At 41.0% G+C, this 27,859-nt stretch overlaps 1 protein-coding gene across 1 annotated transcript; it reads right to left on the minus strand.

Annotated features, from left to right (window-relative positions):
• Positions 1-27,791, minus strand: mapk4 (mitogen-activated protein kinase 4). The gene is made up of 9 exons (XM_080766168.1): positions 27,446-27,791; positions 24,387-26,173; positions 23,577-23,752; positions 12,507-12,651; positions 9,696-9,778; positions 8,846-8,924; positions 8,046-8,262; positions 5,612-5,777; positions 1-5,088 (listed from the first exon to the last, which is right to left on the minus strand). Exons 2-9 carry the CDS (start codon positions 24,751-24,753, stop codon positions 4,138-4,140), a joined length of 2,184 nt encoding a protein of 727 aa, XP_080622294.1. The 5' UTR covers positions 24,754-26,173; positions 27,446-27,791; the 3' UTR covers positions 1-4,137.
• Positions 27,792-27,859: the final 68 nt, after the last annotated feature.

Raw genomic sequence — 27,859 nt, forward strand, 5'->3', positions numbered from 1 at the left:
TACATTTTGGTTACCGGACTTTTACTTGTAACAGAATGTTTCTGCATGACAGTATTGATACTTTTACTTAAGTAAAACAGAGTACTTTTTCCACCACTGATTCCTAGTTCTAGGTAAACTGTCCTGCATTCCTGCATGTGCTATAGCAGTAGAAGCAACCGTAGTAGTTCTCACACTGTGTTCAGACTATTAAAGTGACAGTAAAAGCATACTTGACAAAGGAAAAATGTCAAAATGTTTACTTTTCAACTGGGAATGGCTCTATAATTAAGGATAATTCATTAATTAATAATTAAGGAGGTGTCAGTTATCAGTTGTAGTAATAAATAATGTGTAAAGTCATGCTGTAACAAGGCCATTACATTCCCAGTGTTGAATGTTCTGCATGTATTTTGTATAGCCCAAGACTACTATACTCTTGCCTAGATACATTTGGAGAGTTATTTACTAAACTGCATTGTCAGCTTGCTCAGTTCAGATCGGATACAATGTTTGGTTATCAGAAATGTCTTTGGACAAAACATTACTAATTATCACAACTCCATGTTTGAGATTTTAAATTACAATTTCTAGAGTATAAAAATTGACACCCTGTGAAAACAAAAATGTTATTTCTTGTGAGGCCATATACAGTAAATGTGTTGGCAGGCAGTGGTTCTCTTATTTTTAGACACAAGCTGACAGTTGCTTAAGAGAGGGACGCCGGCGCTGTTATAAAATACAAATTTAGTAGTCGTGCACACACACTGTCTTCACTTATTTATTTATTCTGTTCTATTTCATAACGCCCTTTTTTCACCTGGTGCCATTTGCCTAAGCTGTAAACTTAGGTCTGCCAACCGGGGGAGAGCCCCGAATTTAGCTCATGCTGACTTCAATGCATGAGGAGTGAGCAGGCCACTTCTTATGTGTACACACGGCGTTGTGTCATCAGGGGCGTCAATATAGCTGTGGGGTGGAGCTGGGGAAAAGTTCATAGTTCTCCCAACCGGAATAAACAGTGGGTTGTTGGGTTTTCAAACGCAGATGCTTTAAATACTACTAATTTAAAAGTAGGCGTCAAGGCTTGCCAGATCACAGGCACAGATCCTTGTTGCCACTCGACAAGGAACACTAATTTAGAAAATGAAACAAGCTAGAGTTCGATTGGAATGTTTTCCTTGGCTGCTGGACATGATCCAACAACAAAATGGCCTGATATATTCGCATGGTAAGAGACACTTTTCTATAGATATGATCGCTGAAACTTATCATAATACATTTTTAAAAGCCATTAATTCATCAATGATGTTTATAGAACACGTTTTAATGAATTCGGTGGTGCTTGTTTGTGCAACTTGACGCATGTAATAAAGTATAAAGAGATAAGGATAATCAGATCTGACTAAACCAAAAATCTACAAACTCACAACACGTCACAATGCGCTGTGAGCTCATGGTAGCCCTGGCCTGAAGTGTTTTACGCACAGTCTCCATTTACAGTCCTTATGGCTTACGCCTACACAAATGTTCAGATTGCAAATATAAAGTGCTCACCCCATGAATGTTACAATTCTGCTAGGGTGGGTATAAGTACCTGTATCTTCCGTATTGTTCAATAAAAGGCAAAGTTGAATCAGTTTTTGGCCATGCGCTTTCAAATATGCGAACCCATCGGTTGGTGGCGTGCATGCGGATACATTATAACTCTGATAAAATGGCCACCGATCAGATTATAACGCTTTTTATTGAACAATGCGGAAGATACCGTTACTTCTAGGATTGTAACATCATGTATCATCATGTGAAGCATGGCTAAATCATCTTGTATACTTAATAAGTCAACTTTCCGAGGGCGACAGATGTCCTTCTGATGGATTTTTCTTGGTTGTCAATATTTCTATCATCCAACAAATCGCACTGAAAGTGATTCAAAGGATCGTACGCTATTATAACTATGGGGAGGCCATTTTCTCTACCCCAGGCTAAAACCGGACGTGACGTTTGTGGGCGTTCCTGTCTACCTTCGTGTCAGTGTATCACCTGACCGGTAGGATGTAGCACGTGGAACAAACACGTTATTCCAACCAGTTCCTTTAAAGACTTCCAGACAGTACAATGTTTTGGTCAACTGACCTTTAAGTGAAGACAGTGTGCAAGACTACTCCTTTTTTCAACGATGGCAGTGGTTTTCTAAAACACCTGTGGCCCATTTGGCTACCAGTCAAATCTAACTGAGAGAGTAAGTACATTTTTCACTCTTAACAATCTGGATTTTACTGTGTACTGGACCTCTATGGGTTAAGGTAAAGAGGGTGTGCAATTAAAAGAATGGTGTAGGCCTGAGTGCTGGGTGTTAAATTCAGATTAAACATGAATACAGGAATGAGATTCAAGATTACTTACTTGTGTTTTTTTGGCACTAGCCGAGGAGTATTTTGCATCTCCTTACAATCAATATAAACTCCTATTAAATTAGGGCTAGTCAGGTCAATTTAGCACTGACCTGATAAAAAAAAAGGTTTAAACTAGCAAAAACCAAATACATTTGTTCTACTGTATATACATATACAATATAATTCTACTAATTAACTTGGCGAGGAGACATCAGATATCAGAATTATTAGTATTCTGTGGGTCTACAGCCTAACAGTCTACAGTAGATAGAAAATTATTTCAAAAATATATGTTTTGTATAATGTAGCCCATATCTTTAAATGTAATAAGCACAGCAATATTATATTATGCAAGATGTCATTCCTTTTGCTATATAAATATCATAAAAGGGACCACATTATCCAAAGTCTGTGATAATGCCTTAAAATATAATAGGGTAGGCTATATAGTGTATATGTTTTGCAGTTAGCTGTTAATTTCAGAGCATAACATGAACAAAAACCGAACAATATCTTTCTGATCAGTTCGGACTCGTCCTTCTGATGCTTTTAGAGTGACACTATAAGAATACAGCAGATGATGACCGTGTATATGGTGCATCAAACATACCCTTGATTTGCCCTTGTGACTGCTTAAGTGACTGATATTGCAGCTTATTATCAAACCATAAGTTAACAAATTTAACTGCTGAATAATAACTTACAATTATCCACTAAAAGCCTAAAGAAACCCACATGATGCCAGTAGATAACATAGATATCACATTAGCAACAGTCATCAGAAATATACTACTACAGCATAACAATAAATTATGACAAAACAACACAACAAATTTGGGATTTTATACAAGTTTAAAAGGCATATTGTAGTGCGAGAGCTCAGTACTAAAGTACTGTGTGTTAAAACAGTGATGAGTGACCACATTTAAGTTCAACATTATGTTATGGTTGCTCAGCTTTTCACTGATTACATTCAGACTCATTTCTCTGGAGCAAGAAAAAACTCCAGCTGACAAACAAAAGATAATGTCCCGTGTCACTGATTATTTGCTTAATTTCACATCAGGAAGACTGTTTGACACGCAGAATAACACAATTGACAGGGGAGCCTGTTTAGAGCCTGTTTGGAAGAACAGCTATACACAATCAAACCCAAGCAGAGATTCCATAAATAAACTCTCTCTTCCCCCCAAGTTATTGTTGTTGTGCCGTATGCAATAGCTCCACTGTCATTATCAGTCTGATAACTGTCCGTTGCTGACATTTTGCAATAGAATATAACAATAACTGACTGCTTCATGACCCATTATGGTGCAAACCATCAGACATTTGCTTTGATGTATCATCACACAGTATGTCGAACTAATACTGATTTACATTCTACAAGAGTTGCTTTATATCGTATTTGCCGCAGACAACGTACATCAGGCCAGGGTATTGTCTAAAATGCTTTCTTTTTAAACCCAGATATTATTCACATCCATCCCGTTTATGAACTGAAAGCACTGCCAAAATCACATGTTCAAGTGACGTTTGTACTGATGTACCATTCCTATACCTACACCTGAAGAGACTAATGTAGTTTTCAGCAGGGTAACCATCTTCAAAGACTACAGCCTAATTTGTACATGCATGTACGCATGCCAAAAATAGCCTATCAAGTTGTGAGCTTTTAGATCTGATATTTTCATATCCTGGCCCTCGCCATGTAAAGCCTGCTGGCTGAATTGAATAACCTTTCTGACTCAAGGCTCACCTGACATCAAGAGTTGGGAGTCTTTGGCAGGGAAGGCCGGTGCTCTGGAAGTTTGGGCATCCTTCTCTTAACGTGCATCTGTTTGGTTTCATCCATCAGTTCCTCCTCCGTTCCTTCACTTTTCTCATCACGCTGCCCGCACAGTTTCAACGCGCGTGAGATGAATACGTCCAGGTCAAAGAGCCTCTCTTCCTGTTCTGCAGGCAGTGATGACAGACGATCACAATCCAACACCTGAAAACAGGAAGACGCGGAGGAAGGTGAAGGAGTTACTGGGGGAGGGAGGGGATGAGAGGTGAAAGGAGAGGCCGTCTGAGATGACTGACCTGCAAGAGTGGAGGTGGGAGAGGAGGGTAAAAGCGAGGGAAGGGAGTTGGAGGAAGAGGTGATTGGGGGAAGAGGACTTAGTCTGCCACTGCCACTATCATCGCAGTCAACCGATGGCTGCCGAAAAACATCTTGGCAGCGCCGGAAGACTGAAGGAGGGACATCAGTAGGGGACAGAGGGAGAGGAGGAGAGGACGTGTAGCACAAGGGCTCTGTAGGAGGGCTGGGGGAGTGGAGCCGAGATTGCGTGCTCTCCACCCAACGAGAAATCTCTTGGAATAAATCTCCAGTTTCCTCGCCCTTCTGTTGCCCCTTTTCTGCCGTCTCTGTCTTGGTGTCCTCTGGGTCGCCCACAACATACCCTATGTGCTGAACAGGGGCAGGTGGGCTTTTAATGTTGCGTTTCCAGTTGGACAGGTCCAAGATCAGCTTGGGTTCAGAGTAATGTTGTGGCTTGCCCTCCCTCCATGCGATCTTATCCAGATAGGAGGGGGAGCCCACTTTGTAGTCACATGAGCGGCCACAGTCTAGCTCCCCAAACCCCACTCCACAGGCCCGATCCAGAGAGGAGTGAGAGTTGTCCAGGAAGCGTTCTGCTGAGCTGCTGTGGGAATATTTACGTGGGTCAACCTGTCAAACGGAAAAGATTTTTGCAGTTATTTTTTTCTTCTATCCCACGATTTGGCAACCCATTTTTTCACCCAGTGTCAATTATCTAATGTAATCCTGGGCGCTACACTTCCTCTGCCAACCTGGGGAGGGCAGCGGACTGACCTCATGCTTCCTTCTATGCATGAGGAGTCCAAGCTGCTTCTTTTCACCTGACAGAGGGGAGTTTCCCCGGCCGGACGTAGCGCATGGAAGGAACACATTATTTCAAACCAGTTCCTTTCCCCTCCATCAGGTGCCCCGGCTGGCCAGGGGGAGGCAGTTTTGCCTTTTGCAGTTCTAATTTAGTAACAACATGATCGTCAACCACTCTTTAAAGTAACAATTTGTTTGAATTCACACTATCTTTTTTTTTTACCAGAAGTGGGCTGTAGATAGGGGACAGAGGGTGATTTCAGTGGGGATTTTGAGGATAGTAATATTGGTAACAACAGTGTTTCTCCTTTTGGAACATTGGCACACTAAAATAGTAGTTATATCTAACCTGCGCCTCCTCTAATTGTGAAGTAGAGCCAGCTCGTGGATCCCTCTGCACCTCCTCTTCTTCTGTGGTGTCTCCAAAATCAGAGGTGATGCGGGTGGGGGGCATACAGCCACACTTTCCACTTGCCTGTTGCCAGCACACATCTGACGACAAGCTGTTTTCATACCTGGGGCAAGTCAGACACACATTTTCAAGATCTTTCATAGTGTGGCACAAAGTGATGCGATATGAGCTTGTATATCTGCTATTTTTGAATATCCACCATATAGAGCGTCGCACGCAGTCCCACCCCCTCGAGAGACCCGTTCATTTTCCTAAGACTTTTCAGAAAGTATTTATTTAAAGATGTTTACACCACGGACAAAACCAACTCTTGTGGTGTCAAATCATGACAATAAACACGATGTTTTGGGCCAAACAAAGAATTAGAAAGTAGAAACACTTTTTTTTGTTGTTTTTCTTCTTTTTAATTATTTGTTTGGTCCAAAATATTGTGTTTGTTGTCATGATTTGTCACGACTCGAGTTGGCTTCGTATGACGCTTAAAAGGTTTTTAAATAAATACTTTTTGAAATGTCTATTGGAAAAATGCATTGGGATTAATTTCCTGGGCCTGGCGTCGTCATGAAAGGGGGCGGGACTGCGATGCCCTATAGAATATGGTTAAAGTGGTTAAAATGATTGTGACGCTATATTAACACATTTTGCTGTGGACCCCTGGAACCCCCCCAAATACCCCTGGGTGTCCCCGGACCCCATTCTAAGTCTAAGACACAGAGCTACCAAGCTTCTACAGTTAATTAATAAGCATCTATAAAAAATAATAAAAATCACACCCGTGTAAAGTGAGGGGCGCTCTTCTCATCTATTACTTCATCGTTAATGGAATTGAATCTTTGTGTGGGACAAAAATATAGCCGATTTACATATTATCCATTCATTGTCAATTGCATTTAATGTTTGTCTACATATGATGTAAATTCTCCATTTATTTAAGGTGAGACACCCCAGGTGAAATCATGATTTTTCTTTTTTTTTTCTTTTTTGCTATTTTGCTTCCTAAACATGTTTTCTTTCAAACTAAAGCAAAATACACATTAAAAATACAGATTTAGATGTTTAGTTGGATAGTTTATTTTAGCCAATGACAGCTCGTTTTTCGGGGTGAAAAGCCACCATCTCTATTTTCATGATTGGTTGTTGGTACAAAGGAAGTGACCATATTTGGATCAGACCACAGTCAGCTTGAGGTCCAGACCTTTCCAATGATATATGCCATTATATGTTGTTGCCAAGGTTTGGATGAGATATTTTGTCTCAAAATAGTGGCTTCAAATAAAACGTTTTGGAATTTTACAATACAAATCTTTAAAGGCCGTTTTCTCAAAATGAGTTTTCCTCATACTTGGGACAAAGAATCTCCACTTCAGTTGAACTCACATACACCAAACTTTCCAGTCTTATTCCTAACTATATTCCGCAGACATTTACACATGGATTTGTTGATATATCATTCACAGCCTGATTTACATCACATTTTATACCAAAAAAATGCCGAAAATTGGGTTTTTTATGCCTGTTGACACTATTTTCTGATTTGTGGAGTGATAATTAGAGATATCAAAAATCCCATGTGTAAATTTTCTTTGTCTCTAATGTGTCAACAAAATGAAATGATAATTTTGAACCTGGCTTTATCCGATCTTCAGATTTATCGTCCCGAAATGTATGCAAATTAGCGCATATAATGCCTAATTTGCATATTTAAACATATAATTTCAGAAAACTTGTAATACAAAAAATCTTAGTTTTAATATAAGTAATCAACTGGAGAAGTTTCATTGTGATAGCTATTATTTAACTTTTTTTCCCTATTCACCTGGGGTGTCTCGCCTTAAACTACAAAAATCACACCCGTGTGAAGTGAGGGGCGCTAATATATTAAAGTCTAACTCATGTTGATTAGGTGATGCAATGTTGATGTAAAACAAATTGTGCCAACACAAACATTAAACGCCATTAACAATAAAGAGACAATATGACGTAATGAGTTACATTATAATGTAAATGTGACCTTCATTGTCAATGGCGTTTACAAAACAAACATTGAAATAAAGACAAACATTAAACCTGTGTATAGGAGGGAAATCTACACTACTTCTCACCTCAAACAGAGTGTTTCCTATTGCTTTCAAAGGGACCACTGGTCAATGATTTTTTATATTGGTTTCATTATATGTGGTCTCAACCCTGACTCAGCGTTCTTAGAAATCACAGCTGTAGGCATCTAACTTTCAAAAAAAGTGTATTCCCTCTGAGTGGATACAGTGTACATTTCTGTATAAAATACCTAATACATTTGTTAATGACCTATAGCCAACCAATAAACCAACCAACCAACCAACCAAACAAACAAATAAAGCTGTTCACCAACCTATCCCAGTGGATGCTAGCCTGACTATTGCTGTTGCTGTGGCTCTGCTCAGTGAGAATAATATCCTCCAGTTCGTCCTCAATGCGGAAGGGCTGCATGGAGGTGGGCTCATCCAGTGGACAGGCATACTGCCCCAGGAAGGGATGGTTCAACGCCGCTTCAGCTGTCAGACGATCCATAGGATTAAAGGTCAAGATACGTTCCAGGAAGTCCACCGCTGAGAGAGCAGAGGAGGGAATGATGAACAGAAGCAAATTGGAGGTGAGAAGAGAAGAACATTAAAGCTCTGAAAGAACTTTACATTGTTTCTATACTCTTATATTCATACACTTACAGGCAGTAGGGGAAGCAGCCATGTGGGTTTAGTGTCTTAGTCAAGAACACAAGATGCAAGGAGAAGTGGGAATTCGACTCCCAAACAATCGTTCCATCTCCCCTGTCTGGGCCACTGCTGCCAGTGACTTTTATTATAAACGATGACTAAGAATAAGGGGATGCACAGGTTATCTGTCATCATATCAGTACTACAGTACCAATGTTATTTACTCAAAGCATTTCCCTTGAGATGCAGCTCAGAGAACGTTCTACAGTAGTTAGCCATCCCTTCACTTTTAAGCATACACTTCCTCCTTATCTTTTATCCCTCCTTTACCTGCCCCTCTAATCCTTCATCCTTTTTCCTTATTTATTTGATGTTTTATTCTTTTTCCAGCCCCAGGCTATCCTCGAGGCTTACTGTACATTAGCCCTGGGCCAAGCACAGCCATGCACGTGTCCCTGTATCTCTCTCCTCCACTTACCCTGTGCATCCACCTCAGGAAGCAGTTCAGAGAAGGTCTTCCTGACTCTCCAACCATCACTGACATATGAAGGCATCACCTGGGGAAGGAAGGGACAGAGCTATTCAAACAAATGTAATACAAATGTATTAATATGTTATTATTATTGAAAATCATTCTATATAACATTATCTCTCTGTATTTTATCGCTTTTTGAGAGGCGGCTAGCCCCTCCTATACACAGGTTTAATGTTTGTCTTTATTTCAATGTTTGTTTTGTAAACGCATTGACAATGAAGGGATAATGTGACATTTTGTCTCTTTATTGTTAATGGCGTTTAATGTTTGTTTTTGCACCGTTTGTTTTATAACACCATTACATTACCTAATCAACATGAGTTAGACTAGTTTAATTTATTAGTGACCCTCACTTCACACAGGTGTGCTTTTTGAGGGGTGCTATCCCCTCCTATATACAGCTTTAATGTTTGTCTTTCAACGATGCTTGTTTAAGAAAACGCCATAGACAATAAAGATAAATGTAATGTTTGTGTTGAGGACTAAAACAAACATTAGCACCCGCTGCTTAAACAAACATTATGTTGTAAGATGATAAGAGCGCCCCTCACTTCACACGGGTGTGATTTTTAACAACAGAGATGCTCTCCCAGTAGCCTTTACTCCACACCTGTTTGAACCAACAGTCCTGCAGTCTATTGCTCCCCCAAGGAGCACTGGCGGTGCCCGGACCACTGGTTGAGAACCACTGGTCTATTGTAAGAACAGAAAGACTGTCTCCCAAATTGCACGGTGCCTTGCCACTGAAAGTGTGATGTGATGTCGAGTAGATTTGGTATGAGGGAGGACTCACCTGAAGTAGGTCCTGCCTGTCCTCCTCTCTGAGCACTGGTACCGTGTCCACAATCAGCTGCATTTGCTCCAGCTCATGAGCTCCTGCATGGGGGGAAAGGACCAGTCAGAGGCAAGCAGGCAGAGGTCAAAGTGGCTATAATGCAGTGATACTACAATGATTATGTATTCTCCCGTTTTTTGCACCACATAATAATGTGTTCTTAACCAACCAGCCAAATTTGAATATTTTTATTGTTGTTTCTTACTTAATTACTTACTCCACAATTCAGTAAAACATAGTTCCCAAAATGTTTACATGGTTTCAGCCAGGACAATGCTCTGTATGATCATTAGTAGCCAGATAGCTATTCCACAATCTCCGAATGCTCTATTCCACAATCTCTGAATGCTGTATAGAGTCTGGAACTACACATCCCGAAAGCCGAGAACAGAAGCTGTAATCCGTTCATCATTTCCGTTCACGAAATATCTTTACAGTTTACTTCACCAATTTGCGTGACTGGAAAGACGAAAGGGAAGCGGGGAGGAGGACTCTTTATCCCCTGATCATTTTCAGAGCTTCCGTGCACCAGACTGTATGACGGAAGCGTTTGTGAATAGTGGGAGGCAACCGTCTGGCTCGCAAGACTATATGATCATTAGCCTACTCTACTGTATGTAAGACTATTGATCATTAGCTACTCTACAGTATGTAAGACTATTGATCATTAGCTACTCTACTGTATGTAAGACTATTGATCATTAGCTACTCTACTGTATGTAAGACTATTGATCATTAGCTACTCTACTGTATGTAAGACTATTGATCATTAGCTACTCTACTGTATGTAAGCTAAATCCAAACAGCAGAGGGCACTACACAAACATTTTGAACATTGGGAATAATACACACTGCAGGGCAGTGGTGGGAAAAAGTATCAATACTGCGATGTAGAACTACTCCATTACTATATTACTCCATTATTATAAGTATTGGCATCAAAATGTACTTAAAGTACCAAAAGTAGAAAGTACTCAGTATGCAGAATGTCGCATTTAAAATGTATAAATGTATACAAATATTTTGATAATAGCCGATCTACAAACTCACAATGCGTGATGTGAGGCGATTTGCCTCTGAGATGTAGTGGAGTGGAAGTACTGAAGATATTCAAGTAAAGTAAAAAATATCTCAAATTGTATTTTAGGACAGTACTTAAGTAAATGTACCTAGTTACTTTCCACCACTGCCGCAGGGTACATATTACATTCCGCATGAACTACATGTATGGTACATTCACCTTGTTAACTGAACTACATGTATGGTACATTCACCTTGTTAACTACATGTATGGTACATTCACCTTGTTAACTGAACTACATGTATGGTACATTCACCTTGTTAACTGAACTACATGTATGGTACATTCACCTTGTTAACTACATGTATGGTACATTCACCTTGTTAACTGAACTACATGTATGGTACATTCACCTTGTTAACTGAACTACATGTATGGTACATTCACCTTGTTAACTGTGAAATTAAAGCAAAGTCAGGGAAAGCTGTTTTGAAACGGAGGACAGGACAGTCTGTCAGGGAGAACTGGCTTAAGACAGCAGAAACCTGTCAATGACTGGTCATTGTTATTCTGGTCAGGAAAAGATAAAGCCTGCAGCAGAAAAATAACAGTGTTTTTGCTGAAGGGCACTCAATGGAAACAATCCTTTCACATCGTGTTGCAGTTATTTGAAGATCATGCTGTGGGGCTCATGTTTTATGACTATGTTATGCACCGATAGTAATCACTCACTTGATATGTTGTGGTTGTGATGATGTGATTATATGTAGGCCTAATAAAGTAATTTTATCATGAAAAAACACATTTATGAATAATATTCCAGTATAATGATCACAAAATACAGTAGATAGAGTTGTATGGCACAGTAGTTCTCAACCTGTGGATCGTGACCCACGGGAGGGTCCCCACATGTTTTTGGGGGATCCGCAGATAACAGTGAAGTGACAATAAGGACCTTTAAGACATTTTTAAAACCTAAGAAAATACCGTCCATTACTCTATCAAATGTAATCAACTGTTCAAACATTGGCCAAATTGTCAAATAAGAAATAATACCAGTAAGACGCGCAAACGCGGGAAGCGAACGCAGCTCGTACATATTTGGGTTTTTTTTAAGATTTATTTTTAAGTTCTTATTTTTTTAAGTTAAGTTATTTTTAAGTTAAGTTTTTAACTTAGCCATAACCATATAAGGAGTCCCCAAAGCAGCTATACGTCCAAATATGGAGTGTGTTGCATCAATCACAAACAAATCACTCAGCTCCATATATGGGCACAAAGGACACACACACACACACAGACAGACATGATCTGCTAGGTCTCATAGTAAGTGCTCAATGCATTCGCAATCACTGCGTTCGCAATAAGAAAAATCCCACCCATGTGAAGTGAGGGGCGCTCTTAATGGCGTAACATGTCGATTTTCTCAGACACATATGACGTAGTGTAGGACGAAAATTGTCGATTTGTTTGTGTTAGGACAAAATAGCCGATTTGTTATGACGTAAATTCTCCATTCATTGTCAATGGCATTTAATGTTTGCGTTATGACAAAGATCTACACTATAGCTGAATATAGGAGGGGCTAAAACCCCTAAAAAGAAGTCAAACTAAATGTAAAGTATCAACCCCTGCCTACATGCTTATCAGGGTTGGGGGCCCCCAATTCAAATATGATTATTTTGGGGGGTTGCAACCTGAAAATGGTTGAGAACCACTGGTATGGCAAATGTGTAGGCAATAGGCACCTGCAAACAGCATGCGTCCCGTGAACATCTCAGCCAAGATGCAGCCAGCAGCCCACATGTCTATGGCCTTGGTGTAGTTGTTGGGGGAGAGGAGGAGGCGGGGGGAGCGATACCATTTAGTTACCAGACCCTCAGACAAATAGCCCTGGAAAAACACAGGCAGTCAGTCAGAACCAAAGAAGAAAGAGACACAGAGAGAGAGAGATGTACAGTACAAACACAGCAGCAAGATTCATGAGCTGCTGTGATAGAAGGATATCAAATGGAACACAACCACCCCAAAGACTACTAACCATTGTGTGCATTCCTGTATTTCTGCAGAGTGATCTCGTTATAGAAATTGATTCATTGAAGATTATGACTTTCAATTGCACATACATTTTGTTCTGATTGTATTGTTCCACTTTTTGCTTTGGCAATGTAAACATATGTTTTCTCATTCCAATAAAGCCCATTGAATTGAATTGAGAGAGAGAGAGATGTGGGGGTGGGGGGGGGGGGGTTTGATGACGTAGAGTCTATAGGAGATTTACTGATAAGTCATGAGAATTTGGCTGATCTTGAAGGTGATGCTACCCTTTAAAAATAGTCGCGCACACACGCAGACAGGCTAATGTAAACACAGGAGTTATTGGGTTATTGCTGCAGCTTTTGCAGGCCTCCTCTCCGTGTTTTGTAAATCTAGCCTGCACTATATCTAATATACAACTCAAATATTAGTTGGCCTTTCAACCTCTCTATCCCTGCACTTCCTTTATAGGGTTTCCAGCCTTCCCCTGGAGTCTCAGTCTCTCCCATTCTCTCACACTTTATGATCTCATTCTCCACACCATTTCCAGTACACCAGTCTCGAATGCACCCCCAGTATCCCACTGTACTCTCTGTCCAACTTAAGTCTCATGTTACCTCCTTTTAAAAGTATAAGGACTTGTTCATATTATATGTCAAATATACATGGTTGTTTTTGTATGTCTGTACTCAATTATTATTGTTATTTTTTATATTGTTTTAATGATGACGATAACTGTGGGGGGAGGGATGGGGTGAGGGAGAAAAAAAAAAAAAAAGTATGTTCAAACTGTACTACATTGTTGAAACCTACTACCAATAAACATATATATTAAAAAAAATAGTATAAGGACTTTCACTGAGGATACGTCCCAGGTGCATCCAAGTGATGTATTTTCTTTCTGAGGTATTCTATTTATATATGTATTTATTCATAATATATCTTCTATCTACTCATAGGAATAGACTATGTGACAACCAGGTATAGTCTGGTGACCACCGGAGAGACGGGTGACAGCCGGAATGTAGACGGCACCCCGGGAGCAGCATGGGTTGGCGCCCCAGCCTGCATCCTCCGTGAGGAGGAAGCCCAAAAACCTTCGAGGAGGCCTTTAGGAGGGCCATATCTTTTTTTAATGTCTGTTTTCCTTTTTTTTGTCGATGGGTTCCCAGATTGATCTAGTTCAAGCACCCCTGCCCGTGTCCTCCCTCATTCTCCACAGTGTGCCAGGAGATTGTCGGAGCAGAAACTAAGGATCTGACAAGCATACCTCCATCACTCCTCCTTCACCTCCGTCCTATAACTCAGTGGTTCCCAAACTTTTTATCTCAAGACCCAAAAGAGAAATTAGATATTTGCCCGGGACCCAAACTAGTGAATATAGCAGATCTACAAGCTGACAAGGTGTCGCTTCGCGCCGCATTTTGAGCTTAGATCACCTATTTTCACTACTTCTTAAACATTTGTTTTATAATAATACTTTTTATTTTATTTATTCATGAAATTACTGAAAAAATATTTTAATATTTATAAATATAAATATTTTATTCCCTATTTTGGGAATGTTTTTTTTTTTTTAATAATAATTTTCAATAATTTTGAAATAATAATTTTAAAATTCGCCATTCATTGTCAATGGGAAATCAATGTTTGTGTAGGACGGAAATCTACACTAATAGCTGAATATAGGAGGGGCAAGCGCCCTCAAAATAAAAATGTAGGGAACAAAAATAAAACGGACACATATGTTTCCATGGGTCCAGATGCAGTGTTTGGGAACCAGTGCTAGAACTCCTCCCTTGGCTCTCCATCCTCCCCACAGCCTTACCCTTCCATCTGTCACTCTCCCTTCTCTCCCTTACCCTTACTTACCCCTTACCCTCTCTTAACATCTTCTATTCAGCTCTTACTCATTTCCTTTCCTCCGATCAGTTCTCCTTCAGCTCACCACTGTGCTCTCCCTTTTCTAGGCTCCTGTTCCCTTGTTCTTTTCTCACTTGTGTGTCTCTACAATTCCTGTTCTACTCTGCACTCTTCTTCACCCCATTCCCGCCCACACTATTTTCACCTCCCTACTCCCCACATCTGCTCCTACTCTCACACCTCGTCTCAGCCACACTCTCTCCTCCTGACACTTTTCATGTAGCTCATTTTCCTCCGTCCTTCTCTCTCTCCCTTCCTCACACACCTCACTCTCTCGCACTAACTCTTCCCTTAAACGTATATACTGTATTACTGTAGTATAGTATTTATATAAATTAAGTTAGGCCTGGAACCAAGCGATCAGGCTCTTGGTGAATCATGAAACATTTGATTCTGCAGAGTGCGCAAGTATTTCGGTCGTATTTCGGTCAATCAGGGATTGGCTGATGACGTAACTAAGGTATGTTTGGTGGTCGGCTAGGTATGTACTGTATGTATGTATGTATGTATGTGTAAGAATGTTGGTCCCTTATTGGCTGTTGATGGTGACGTAACTAAGGTACGTTTCAAGGTTGGTATAAGGTTAATAACGGGTCTAAAGGATTTAGAACAGCAGTTGTAATACACATTATTTGGTAGCAGTACTTGCACGCTCTGCTTGCACACAAGTAGGCCATGTATGGCCCACTTGTGTGCAAGGCGCAAGTTGGCACCTTGACAGAGTGCATTTCTAGTTACTTGCGCAAGCAGAGCGTGCAAGTACTAGTTTCGCCGGGGACTCGTATGCAGTCTATGCACCGTCCCAGCAATTTTGATGCATATGCACCGTCCCAGCAATTTTGATGCATATGCACCGTCCCAGCAAATGACATAATGACTACTTGTGCCTGATACGGCAGTGGTGCCAGATTACATGCATGTATACATAGGAGCATTACCTTTAATCCTCCCGACACTAAAACATATCGTCATTACGTCACCACCATCGAAAACCATTGGTTTTATCAGGCACAACTAGTCATTACGTCATTTGCTGGGACGGTGCATAAGCATCGAAAAAGCTGGGACGGTGCATACGCATCGAAAAAGCCGGGACGGTGCATACGCATCGAAGATGCTGAGACGGTGCAAAGTAACCACAGTATACCGCTAATCAACTTACAAATTACATGTACATAGTATATACATAACTAGCTCTCAATGATTACGTAATAAAGATGTGGATTAAAGGACCCAATGCCAGAGTGTAATTGGTTTTCGATGGTGACGTAATGACGATATGTTGGGAGGATTAAAGGTAATATCACTATAGTCCAAGATTAAATAAATTTTAAACAATTGACAATTTACAATAAATAATAAAATAATTATACTGTATACGTGATAACATATTTTATTTCAGTTTATATAGCTTTTTTTTCATCGGATATCGATGATTTATTTTTCTTTGAGAAACTAAAAAGGGATCCAGAATAGTTCTAAATCGATAAAACTGTATTTCTTTTATAGATAGAAATTTGTACCATACTTAATAATAATACTTTTCTACATGCATAAAGTAGGTAGGTAGCAAATAGTTAAACCTAATAATTCAACATTTCAAACGTTCCTTCACAGAGAAACTGAGATTTGACAGTTTGTAGCGGGCTCTGCTTGCACACTAGGCGGCCATAATGGCCTACTAGTGTGCAACAAGCAAGTATGCACTCGACAGAGTGCAGTTCTAGTTATATACTATGTTAAATAAATACTTTTTTTCTGTTTTCAAATATGTTTTGACACAGAATTAAACATAGTTTCCGATGGAGTTTCTATCTGTGGCACCACAAAATGACAGACATTGCGATGCCCTATTTGGGAATAGCTGCATTGGGATACTATATATGGTTATTGATGTCAGAGGTCCCACCGCCAGCCCGCCCGCTGGTCCTCCCTTTTTTAAGGTAGGATTGTGACAGGAGGCCTAAACACTCTTTGTCCTGTCCTTTCTTTTCTTCAAGGCATGAATAATTTCTAAGCAGAGACAGGGCTGTCTCAGCAGGTAACAGGGTGGACACACACACACACACACACACACACACACACACACACACACACACGTTTTCTCAACACAGTACAACCCTGACCCTTACATGTCAATTTTTACACTCTCAGAGTTAAATGAACACATTTTACTGTCCAGTCCCTCTTGTTTCCTACACCCCTCCCCCCTTTTCAATAAACAGGGTAAATGGTTGCCAGACTTCGGAGCTGCACTTCCAGTCAGACATTACGATTAAATAGCTAAAGGCTATAGGCTACTGCATGCACATACTGTCATCATAGCACCATGGGTTCTAGTCCGTCATCCTCTCACTTAAACATTTCTGGATTTGTGAACCTGAACTTTCTCTCACCACACATGACCAAAGAAACAAGATAAAGCTCAGTGAAGTGACTGAATTCATCTAGCTTAATTTAGTTTACTAGGGGGGCCCATTGCACACTGGCCTACTTAGAACAAGTTGGAAATGCATTCCCCATGCAGTTATTATTGTATGTTTGTGTCCCTTTTATGCCCATATATGGAGTTCTTTCTCAGGCATGCCCAAATATGGAGTCTATGCAGATGTCAGAACAGGCCTGCTCCATATATGGAGATCTAGGGGTGATCAGGTGTGACCAATTGGCTAATTTGGGCCCTATCCAGAGCCTGGGCAAGGTCCCTGTCCAGAGTCTGGACACGGTCCCTGTCCAGAGTCTGGACATGGACCAAAGTGTGACCAAAGTCTGAGTTACCAAAGTCTGCACTGAAGAGATATACTTTCTAAATGCAGGGCCACACCAAGATATCAATTGGGTTTTAATCGCATAATATTGTAGCCTATCCATATTTTATTGATCCCCCAGAGGGAAATAGTAGTAGCAACAGATCTCCTCACTGGTCAACAAAAACACCTTTAAGACCCCAATCTGAGAATCCCATCGGCAAATAACGGGAAAACACCGAGCCCTGTTACGACGGACTCTGTCAAGGCCTTAGTCAACAGATAGTCTTGAGAGAATCTAGAGCGTTGCAGTCCCGCCCCCTCAAGAGACCCGGAAAAGAAATCCCCGTTCATTTTCCTCATAGACTTTTCAGAAAGTATTTATTTAAAGACGTTTACGCCGCGGACAAAGCCAACTCTTGTCGTGACAAATCATGACAACACAATTTTTCGGGCTGAACAAATAATTAGAAAGAAGAAGAAAACACTTTTTTGTTGTTTTTCTCCTTTGTAATTATTTGTTTGGTCCAAAATATTGTGTTTGTTGTCATGATTTGTCTATCTCTCCATTTCCTATCAGTCTACTTTCAACCTATCAATAAAGGCAGAAAAAAGCCAAAACAATATCATTAACAAAAGAGCACCTAGGGGCGGCTGCAACTCGAAACTGGTTCCCCTACCCCCCTTTTTCCTTTCCACATTGTACATGTTTTTTTCCCTTTTGTACCTTTTATGAGGGGCGCTAACCCCATGTACAGCTTTGAGTGTTTACACAATGTTTGTGTAAACACAAACATTGAAGTGCCATTGGTTGAGAATAAGATGATGTAAGATGAAAAGAGCACCCCTCACTTCACACAGGTGTGATTTTATTAACTGTATATATGATGATTTACTATGTACAGATTTTTGTTGTGCTAATGCTAACACAAACGTTGTCCTACACAAACAATGCCATTGACAATGAATGGACAATTTTGAGTGTTCGTGTAAACACAAACATTGAAGACGAAGGTGAGGACGCAAATTCTGATTGGCCGGAAAGAGATATTCTGATGAATTGAAAATGGAGGACCCTTATGTAAACTAGTGCTTTTTCTGGTTCAATTCTCAAGTAACAGTTTTTGTATTGACCTGTACTTTCGTTTGAAATGTACCTATTCTGCATACTGTGAAATAAAAACTTCAATCAATGAATCAATAAATCAATCATTCAGAAGTAAGAATGAAATATAGGAGGTAGGTACACTGCAGTGAAAGGCAAGAGTAAAAGACCAGAACATAACCATGTGGGGCGCTCGGGTGGCACAGGCCACGTTTTTGCCCATCGCCACGGAGACTAGGGGTTTGAAACCTCTGTTCGGGGGAGGGAAGCCGAGCGGAGAGCTTAAATTAATCTCCGTCACGGCACTAGTAGCGACTCGGGGACAATAGCTCCATGTTAAACTCCTCACTGTAAGGTGAAAAGAAGTGGCCTTGCCATCACACATATCATAGGAGACACATGGTTGTCATGACCAACTGTGGAAGTTGGCAGCAACAAGGGACTGGTATACAAGGAAATGAAGGAATCAGGAATTGGCAAGAACTAGTAAATTGGGAGAAAATGAAAAGAGGGGGGAGAAAATGTCAAAAGAACCAAATGCAGACTACTGACCTGCACTGGATCTCTAAATGAGTGAATGAACACTGAACAGTCTAGCAATGAATCTAACCATCAATGATAAAAAACGATATAACGTCTCTGTCTGTGTGTGTGTGTGTACTGTAGTAATCCACTTAACTCGAGAACCATTCGCCCCCACCGACTTCAAATTCGACACACACGTTCCACACCCCCACAGGGAGTGCAGTGCCTGTTTAGTTGGACCCACGGTTGTCCAGAAGCGCCCCAAAAGACCCCTGCCCGGGCTCTGCACTGGGCCCCTGCCCGGGCTCTGCACTGGGCCCCTGCCCGGGCTCTGCACTGTATCCATATATGGAGCTGGTCTGTTCTGACATCATTCTGAAGTCTGCATAATACTAGACTCCATATTTGGGCATGCCTGACAAAGAACTCCATATATGGGCATAAAAGGGACACAGACATAATATCTGCATGCATGCATTTCAAACTTGCATCGTTCCATGCCCTAAACCCTCACGGTCTCCCACTACAGTACTTCACTCGGGGTCATCGCTATGTTCCCCAGGTTCTATGTTCCCCACTTACCTTAGGGTTTAGGGTTAGCGTTATAGGTTTCTGGTTTAAAGACTTCAGTGTTTTGTACTATACAATAGTACAGAAAAGTACAGAACAAAGAATGTTTGTTTTTGCCATCTTTGTTGAAGAGTCTGAGCAATAATGTTTTATTTTATGCCATGCCAGTGTTAATTTTTATTTGGCTAAGACTAGATAGTTTAAGTAGCCTAGGCAGGCCTAAAGTTCAATGGATTTGTCATTGTTCAAAGACTGAGCTTAAATCAGAATTTTCTACACTAAGACTAAGTCTTACTATAATTACTACATTTACTAGGTTAGGTTTCTGGTGTAGGTTTAGGTTTATTCTAAGTGGGGAACAAAGAACCTGTTTGCATAGTGGGGAACATAGAACCTGGGGAATATAGGTACGCTCCGCTTCTCTCCCCCTCTGTTGTTTTAAATAAACTCTGGATTTTGCATTGCAGGTTCACACTTCACACAGTGAGACAAATGTCTCCGTCTTGTGCTTTGAGGAACAATGCGGTGGTGGAGAGAAAGAGAAGAGACAATCTCTCTCTCTCTCTCTCTCTCTCTCCGTTTTTCCATAAAGCTGGTAGTTCTCTACAGGAGCTGGTGTCAGTCCACTGTTTGCTGTAGAAGACAGACAAGAGAGACATAGCTTTGGCTGGCTCTGTTGTTATTGCCCTCTTCTGGTCTGTAGGACATTTAGTTTCTGCCGTCCTGCACAAGCCAGATGTCCTGCTGTCCTCTGTCTGTGTGTCTCTCTCTCTCTCCCTCTTTGGATACCATCTCACTTTCCCCCAGCCCCCCCCTCTCATCTTTCTCCCAGGCTTTTTCTCACCCTGCCTTTCTCTCTGCCTTTCCACCCTCTTTTTGTGGCCTTTCCAAGGTCAACTTTTTTTTCTTTTTTACCTCTGAACATTCTCACATTCTCTCATCCTTCTAGATAACTCTCTCCCTCTCTGCATCTGAACTCCCACTCACAACCCCTATGTCTGCACCCCACTGATGCCTTGTTCCGTGTTCACAGCTGACAAAGATACCCTTTCATTTGAGCGCACGGATCCCTATTTGTCTTTATCTCTTGACCCACAATCCACACTGTAAAATCTGTTATTTTAAAGCAAATTAACATGTAAGGGTCTATTTGGACACTCTGAGTTACAGATGAATAAAAGGTCAATTTCATCCCCAACTATAATTCATTTATCTGGGAACCCCTCAAGGACCCCTAGGGGTTTCCTCGACCACATTTTGAGAACCAATGGTGTAATGTAGGTGTGTACTTGGATGAACCGACTGCATCGTTTCATTAAAATGGTCTTCATGCAAGTGAAATGTACTCACAGAACCTTTTTGCTAATCTACCAGTATACAGAATACAACTTATTTTTCCTGGACAGTAATTCTATAACTGTTGTCTAACCTTTGTATTAAAGTTGCTATACTTGTAACTTGACAATAATATGTCAAAGTTTTAATGACATTTCATTTTTTCTTTTCCATTTTGTATTCAGACAACCAGCAATGGGTCCCAAAATGAATAGTCTCTGTGACACCATACGGGCCGCAATCTCCATTCAAAGATTTTCCTAGAAGCTTTGGCCGAACATTTCCCTGCAGAAAATGACACACCACCCCAAACGAACTGGACCAAAATGAGTAAGTGGACCACGGTCCTACAGTACTGGTGTGAACATTTCAGTTTTTATCAGTTTTACGTACATTTCATCAACTCCATTTTCTATTCACTTGCATTTTCATCAAGGCTATTGTTACCTTTGCATACTGTAAAAGTTATCCACAAATCATAGGACAAATGTGTCTAAGTCTTTTATCCATATTCATAGGTTTCTATAAGTGTGTATTTTTGCAAACCTTGAGGGGGTCCCCAGCAATAGTAGTTTATACAGCAATGAATCAGTTTAACAACTTTAACCCTATTTTATACTCTGGCTATTCACAAATAGCCGATACAAGCTCACAATGTGAGCTTATCGATCAGCCATTTTTGACAATTTATGAAAAGTCTTGAAAATGTGAAAAATGTGGAATCATTTAGAAACACAAATCTTCTCTTCTGGGGGGTCCCTGTCACAACATATTTTCAGATGGGGTCCTTAAGTTGACGTGAAAATGTACAGCTGCACTACCACACCAGGCCAAGCATTTGTCTGCTGATACCCGATAACCACACGAGGCCTGGTCCCAAGAAGGCACTATCTGGACAGTGATAACAGCTTGCCCTCCATGAAATGGAGAAACTATGTTTACAATCCTTTTTCTATTCGGTTTCTAGGGGTAACCTCTGAAATAAAAAGTAAGTTGAGGAATATTCAAGACTTCTTCGTCAACTGACCAGAATTGAAGTACAGGTAAAGGTACATTGTCATATCCAAATTAATTGTGTTTAAACAGGCACAGGAACTGAGAATAGAAATGTAAGCAGTAGAAGTGTGTGTGTGTGTGTGTGTGTGTGTGTGTGTGTGTGTGTGTGTGTGTGTGTGTGTGTGTGTGTGTGTGTGTGTGCGTGTGCGTGTGTGTGTATGTCTTATGCTATGACAAGGACGTATTCTGTGTTACCCGGGCAAGTATTTAGCCGATCTGCCCTTTCTGCCAGACGGAGACAGCGTTTTTGGGGACTTTGTCGTCTGTGTGTACAGCGAATGCCGCCTATTTGCTGAAACGGTGACACCATAGTCCCCTCGCCCCCTCCAAACTAACCTCACGTCACCAGGCTTTCCACCTCCAGTATCACTCACAACTATTTTATATTTGCACATGTCTATAAATCTCTTCTCCGAAAATAACCGATCTGCAGCCATGCAGATCGCTTGTAGATGAGCTATTTTCGGAGAACAGATATAAATTATGGTGATTACCAATCTGGAAAGACAAGAAAAAAACCGGATGATCTACATTATTGTTAGCCTACTAATGGTGTAGTGTAGAATAGATTAGTATATAGGCTATAGTATAAAGATAGGCAGCACAGTCACCGCGCTGTCTGTCCCTCTCAGGCATGCAGGTCTGACTGCACAGTGCTCACTGCACGCACCACGCATGGACCTCGTCAAAGTGCTTCGTCTTCTTGCGTGGGTTTACTGTCCATATTCCTCTTTAAACAATAATATAATTATAATAATAATATATTATAGCCTACACTACTACACAGAGCTTTCTCTGGGTGTCCGGTACCGTACCGCTCTCGTCTGGACTACATGCATAATTAACATAACCGCAAACTTTAATCCCGTTTGAACTTGAACGGGTAACAGCCCGAGCCGTTGGAAGGCCTCTTAGATAAGCTAACACAGGATTCCCATCTGTTCTACGACACCCTGGCCATTGCTCGGTGTCCTAAACTCTTCCCCCTCCTGGCTCCCAAGCTGAGGAATGACCTCCACTCCCTCTGACCAAGATGGCACCAAGTACGGCTGCTCCATTTTGCGTTCCCCTTGAACCCTCAGTCAGGAATGCAGACTCACACCCAGTTTTCCTGCCGTAGTCTGAAAACTCTCCTCTTCAGACTCCATCTAACCGCCTAGTACTCTACTACTCTTCATTCCTTCTATCACTAATAGATGCTAGTTAATTATACTATGCAGATGACCATTATGCTGATTCACATGATATTTTAGATAGACACAATATACTGTTGCTTGACCACAAATGCTATGAATGTTATTTAGATAGCATGTTGTTTAGACAGATGCTATGTTTGATGTTTACCTGTATCCCAATTCCTTTCTAGTACTTATTTTTATTTGTACTCTATTTACTGTTTGGTTGACTGAGGTTCCAATTACTCTGACCTTGCACTGGAAGTCGCTCTGGAAAAATGTCGCCATTTGAATTGTAAATTGTGTGCGTTTGCTTGTGCGAGCATGCAGAATGTGTTGTTGTACCTTATGTGAATAGTGAGGATCAACGATCCTGGCCAGCCCAAAGTCTCCAATCTTGAGCAGCAGTTGGTCTGTATTGATGAAGATGTTAGCTGGCTTTAGGTCTCTGTGCAGAACATTTGCAGAGTGGATGAACTTCAGTCCTCGCAGCAGTTGGTAGAATAGTAATGTAGCATGACCTGTCAACAGTGGTAATAAGATCAAAAACAATGTAGCTAATCATGAGAACCCAAAATAACATTGTATAAGTTCTAAAGTGAATGTCTCCTTCTCTGTCAGCTTGAAGGCAGATTTCTTTATTTTTTTTTAGATGTTAAGATGTTAAACTTAAGAACTGTTGTCAAGCTCACACAGATTGGCTATTTTCATGTGACACCATTATTGTTTTCAAATTATTTATTTATTTTCACCCCAAATAGGGAAGCCAGATTTTAAGAAGTTAACACACTCATATCACTGAATACTGGTCTATTTTACTCCAGTGATTACAGTACATTGACCATGTTCACAAATGGCTTCTCTGTGCATATGGTCAATTAAAGAATAAAAATAAAAAACTAATTTTAATGAGGACATAAAACAAACGTTTATCCTAGTCTATAACCTTTACTTGTCAGTTATTTTATCAAAGGTTCAGACAATTAATGAGAACATACTCTATCAAATCCAATGAATCACTAAAAACAGTAGAGGGATGAGACAGTTTCAACAGGGATTACCATACTGCACTCAAGACTCCTTTAATTTACCTATACAACGGACATAACAGATGATAAAATTGTATGTAATAATAGATGATTCTTTTCCATATACCTGTGGGTAGCGGTCCTTGTTCCAACAAGTGTGCCAGGTCCGTTTCCATACACTCCTGGACAATGTACAATGCACTGAGGTGGGTCGGGTCTCGGGGGAGGGGCTTTCCGTACGGTGCCAGAACTTCATGAACCCGGACGACGTTCTCGTGGTAGAGCCGCTGGGTGATTTTTACCTCCCTCAGGGCATGCTTCATTGAAATGGCATCCTGCATCACCAGCTTTTTGACGGCTACGCGCTGCCCTGTGCGTTGATCCGTTGCCGATAGGACCAGGCCCGTGACACCTGTGCCAAGAGGTCGTAGGTCAGCGAAGCGGCCACCAAGGTCAAAGCCGCGTAGGAAGATCGGAGGGTCTTGTCTGTCCATGGTAGCGTGAGCAGATAGGGTGGAGCCCCTTTGTGGCGATGAATGAAGGACGAAGTGATCCCAAAACGTTCCAGCTTTTTTAACAGCTTCAGGTTTTAGGGTTTCAGTGTGACATATTTTTCAAAGAGCACCAGAATTCCAATCAGCAGCTTAATCAGAAGTAAAAACAAAAGGCTGACACATCAAGATGACCTAGGATTAATTAGGTATCGGTTATACGGTTTTTGAAATGAGGTTGTCCACAAGCAAAGTCTCCACTTCTAGTCTACTTCTCAGCTTCATGCTGTGGGAATGTCTTCACTTTTACTGGGCCCTCTGTCTCACCATAATTGCTCTTTTTCCATTTAGACTTCCAAAAATGTGGGGAAACCAGGTACTCAATGCTACATTATTAACACATTGTCTACGACAAGGGGTTCCTCACACACAGAAGATCTCAGAAAAGGGATTCTCAGAAAGGATCGAAATAAATAAAACTAAGTGGGCAGAATTCAAACATTTGGTTACGTCAGTGATCTTGCATGTGTGGGTTTAGTTAAAGCATCTTCAGCAAAAGAACTTCAACGGCATGAAAGACAACTTTGCTCTTTTTTGTTTTAAACATTGTCCTTTTGATGCCAATGATGATTATGTTTTGGGGATTCGGAGCATTAACATGTCACAAGGCCCTTGTTCGTTGGTAGGCTATACGCGAGATTGCTAAATGCACTATCCAGTAGACTTGCTGTTCCTATCTCCACATCTTCTCTTATTGTGGATGATAGTGATCATATTAACAACCGTATGATTACTACACAGACAGTAACGGGGCTTCGCCAGGGCAGGGGTATCCATAGCAACAGACCTCTGTGTGTTCTGATCCCACCATTACATGTGTAGTAGATACATGGCAGGACAGCAGGAGGACATTCCACTCCACTCGGCTGGCTCTCTCTCTTTCAATCTCCGCTGTAGCTTTCGCTTTCTCTCTCTCTCTCTCTCTTTCAATCTCCACTGTAGCTCTCTCTCTCGCTTTTGTCCAAAGTCTCTAATCCCGGTTGACCAATCAGAACTCTCAGTGGTCAGGGAGGTGGAGATAACCGACTTAAATTCATGAGAGTGCTGTAGCCCCTCCTCCTCCATTCATTCAACAATAAATCCTGGATGACATCCACTTTTGTCAGTTTGTCAAATCCCAGACCTGTGATGTTGAGATAATGTGTGTCTGCGTGGGTGCGTGCACACACATACGTGTGTGTGTGTGTGTGTGTGTGTGTGTGTGTGTGTGTGTGTGTGTGTGTGTGTGTGTAATCCCTCAGTAATCTCCTTCCTGTTGCCTTCTCATGGATGTTGGGATTTCAACATGCCCTGTGGTCGCTGTGGAGGAGATACTGCTATGAGCAGCATTACATTGGCATTCACATGCCTGCCACTACCACTGCTGCTGGGGGCAAAGACACACACATACACAAACACACACACACACACACACACACACACACACACACACACACACACACCTTTAATGAGCAGGGAAGGAAACTCAAAGACGGGGTCATCTGGTAGAGACAGACACAAAGAATAGAAAAGCAATTTACACACAAACAAGGGCTGTGTGTGTTGTACATAATGCACTATTTAATGTGTATGTGACATACAGCAGGAAATTATATAACATCAAAGTGCACGCTAATCCCAACCAGCAACATAAATCTGCTCTAATAGAAGGAATAATCACATTACAAGATTGGAATATTCCCTGTGTTAGAGAATAGCTGCCTGGATCACCTCTGGATCAAATGGATGGATTTCATATAAATATTACAAGCACAATGATGAGTGTCTGTCTGTGTGTCTGAGAGAAAGACATAGACGGAAAGAGATGTGTATTTTCAAACTAATCTGCCCTTTATTCCATCCAGACCAGTGTGCCAGTTTATGCATGCCTGCCAGTGTAAAGTGAGAACTAGAGAGAGAGAGAGAGAGAGAGAGAGAGCGAGAGAGAGGCAAAGGTACTGTTGACAGTTGTGCGGTTTGCAGCAGCACTGAGCTAACTTTATAAATAATGTATTAACCACTGGATATGGGCTTGGAGTCTGGAGTGCATTCTCCCTGCGTGTGAAACTGTGAATTCACTACTTATTATGCAACACGAATACAAACTATGTGGGTAAGACTTGCTCATAAGGTACCCTTAATTAACGCTGTTTGTTTATGAAATAACCAAATAGCCCAAAGGATAAAATCATCACGCATAGGATGTGATTGGATTGGAAATAGATAGGCCAATAAGAAAACTCGTTAAATAATGTTGTATGGTAATTATTATATGAATTATTTGTCTTTAAACATTTTAACAAGATACCATTGTAATTAAGATGGGTATAGGCTATATCCACCACCTGTACAATGCTTATATGCAGCTGCCTTTGTGTGCCAATAACATACGCCCGTGTGGCGGAACAAAAACATTGTGCCGCTATATTAGTCAGGTAATAAAGATAGTACTTAAATTCAATCGGAAATATCCCTTATATTTCTAGAGTCCATGGACAGAAACAAAACGGACAGAGAAAGGAGTCTTTGGTCTGCTTATCCTTATCTCTATCTCTATCGGTTATAGCCAGGCTATCGGTCCAAGCATTGAGGAGGAAAAAAACTACAAAGAGGTACAGACTACAGACAGTACAAGATAACAACGAGTAGTACTCACCGGAGCATATGCCGCAGCCTGCCGTCAGAAAGAGATCTGAATGATAATAGTCCTTGCTTCCATCAGAGTGATCAGATAGTCAACAAACAAAGTAAACGCATCACGTTAGTAATTCATTTCACAGATCAGCAGGATAACAATGCTGTGGCGATACACGAGATAGGCAACGGCTGGTGAGTGAGGTGAGGACTGTGGGCGAGTCGGTGTGCAGTCTGTGCTGTGCACGCTTCACTCAATGCTTAACGCTGGAAATCTTTTTTTCCCGGTGAACTGACTGACCGAAGCTTTTACACTGCACCACCACGATCGAATGATTTAAGTACCACTCTCTCTCTCTTCTGTCTGGTCTGGCTATTCCTTCTGAACTATAAGTATATGGCAGGCAGGCGCCAGTCCCAACTCAACTCTTGTATG

This window comes from Protomyctophum bolini (genome assembly GCF_963924005.1).
Source record: "Protomyctophum bolini genome assembly, chromosome: 6".
NCBI classification, from domain to species: Eukaryota; Metazoa; Chordata; class Actinopteri; order Myctophiformes; family Myctophidae; genus Protomyctophum; species Protomyctophum bolini.

Coding starts and splice junctions, on each gene's coding strand:
- mapk4 (XM_080766168.1), bottom strand. CDS start 24,753: ATGGACAGACAAGACCCTCCGATCTTCCTACGCGGCTTTGACCTTGGT. Junction 12,652..23,576: donor ATCCTCACTATTCACATAAG/GTACAACAACAC, acceptor GTGTTTTTCCAG/GGCTATTTGTCTGAGGGTCT. Junction 8,925..9,695: donor ACAGGCAGGACCTACTTCAG/GTGAGTCCTCCC, acceptor TTCCTTCCCCAG/GTGATGCCTTCATATGTCAG.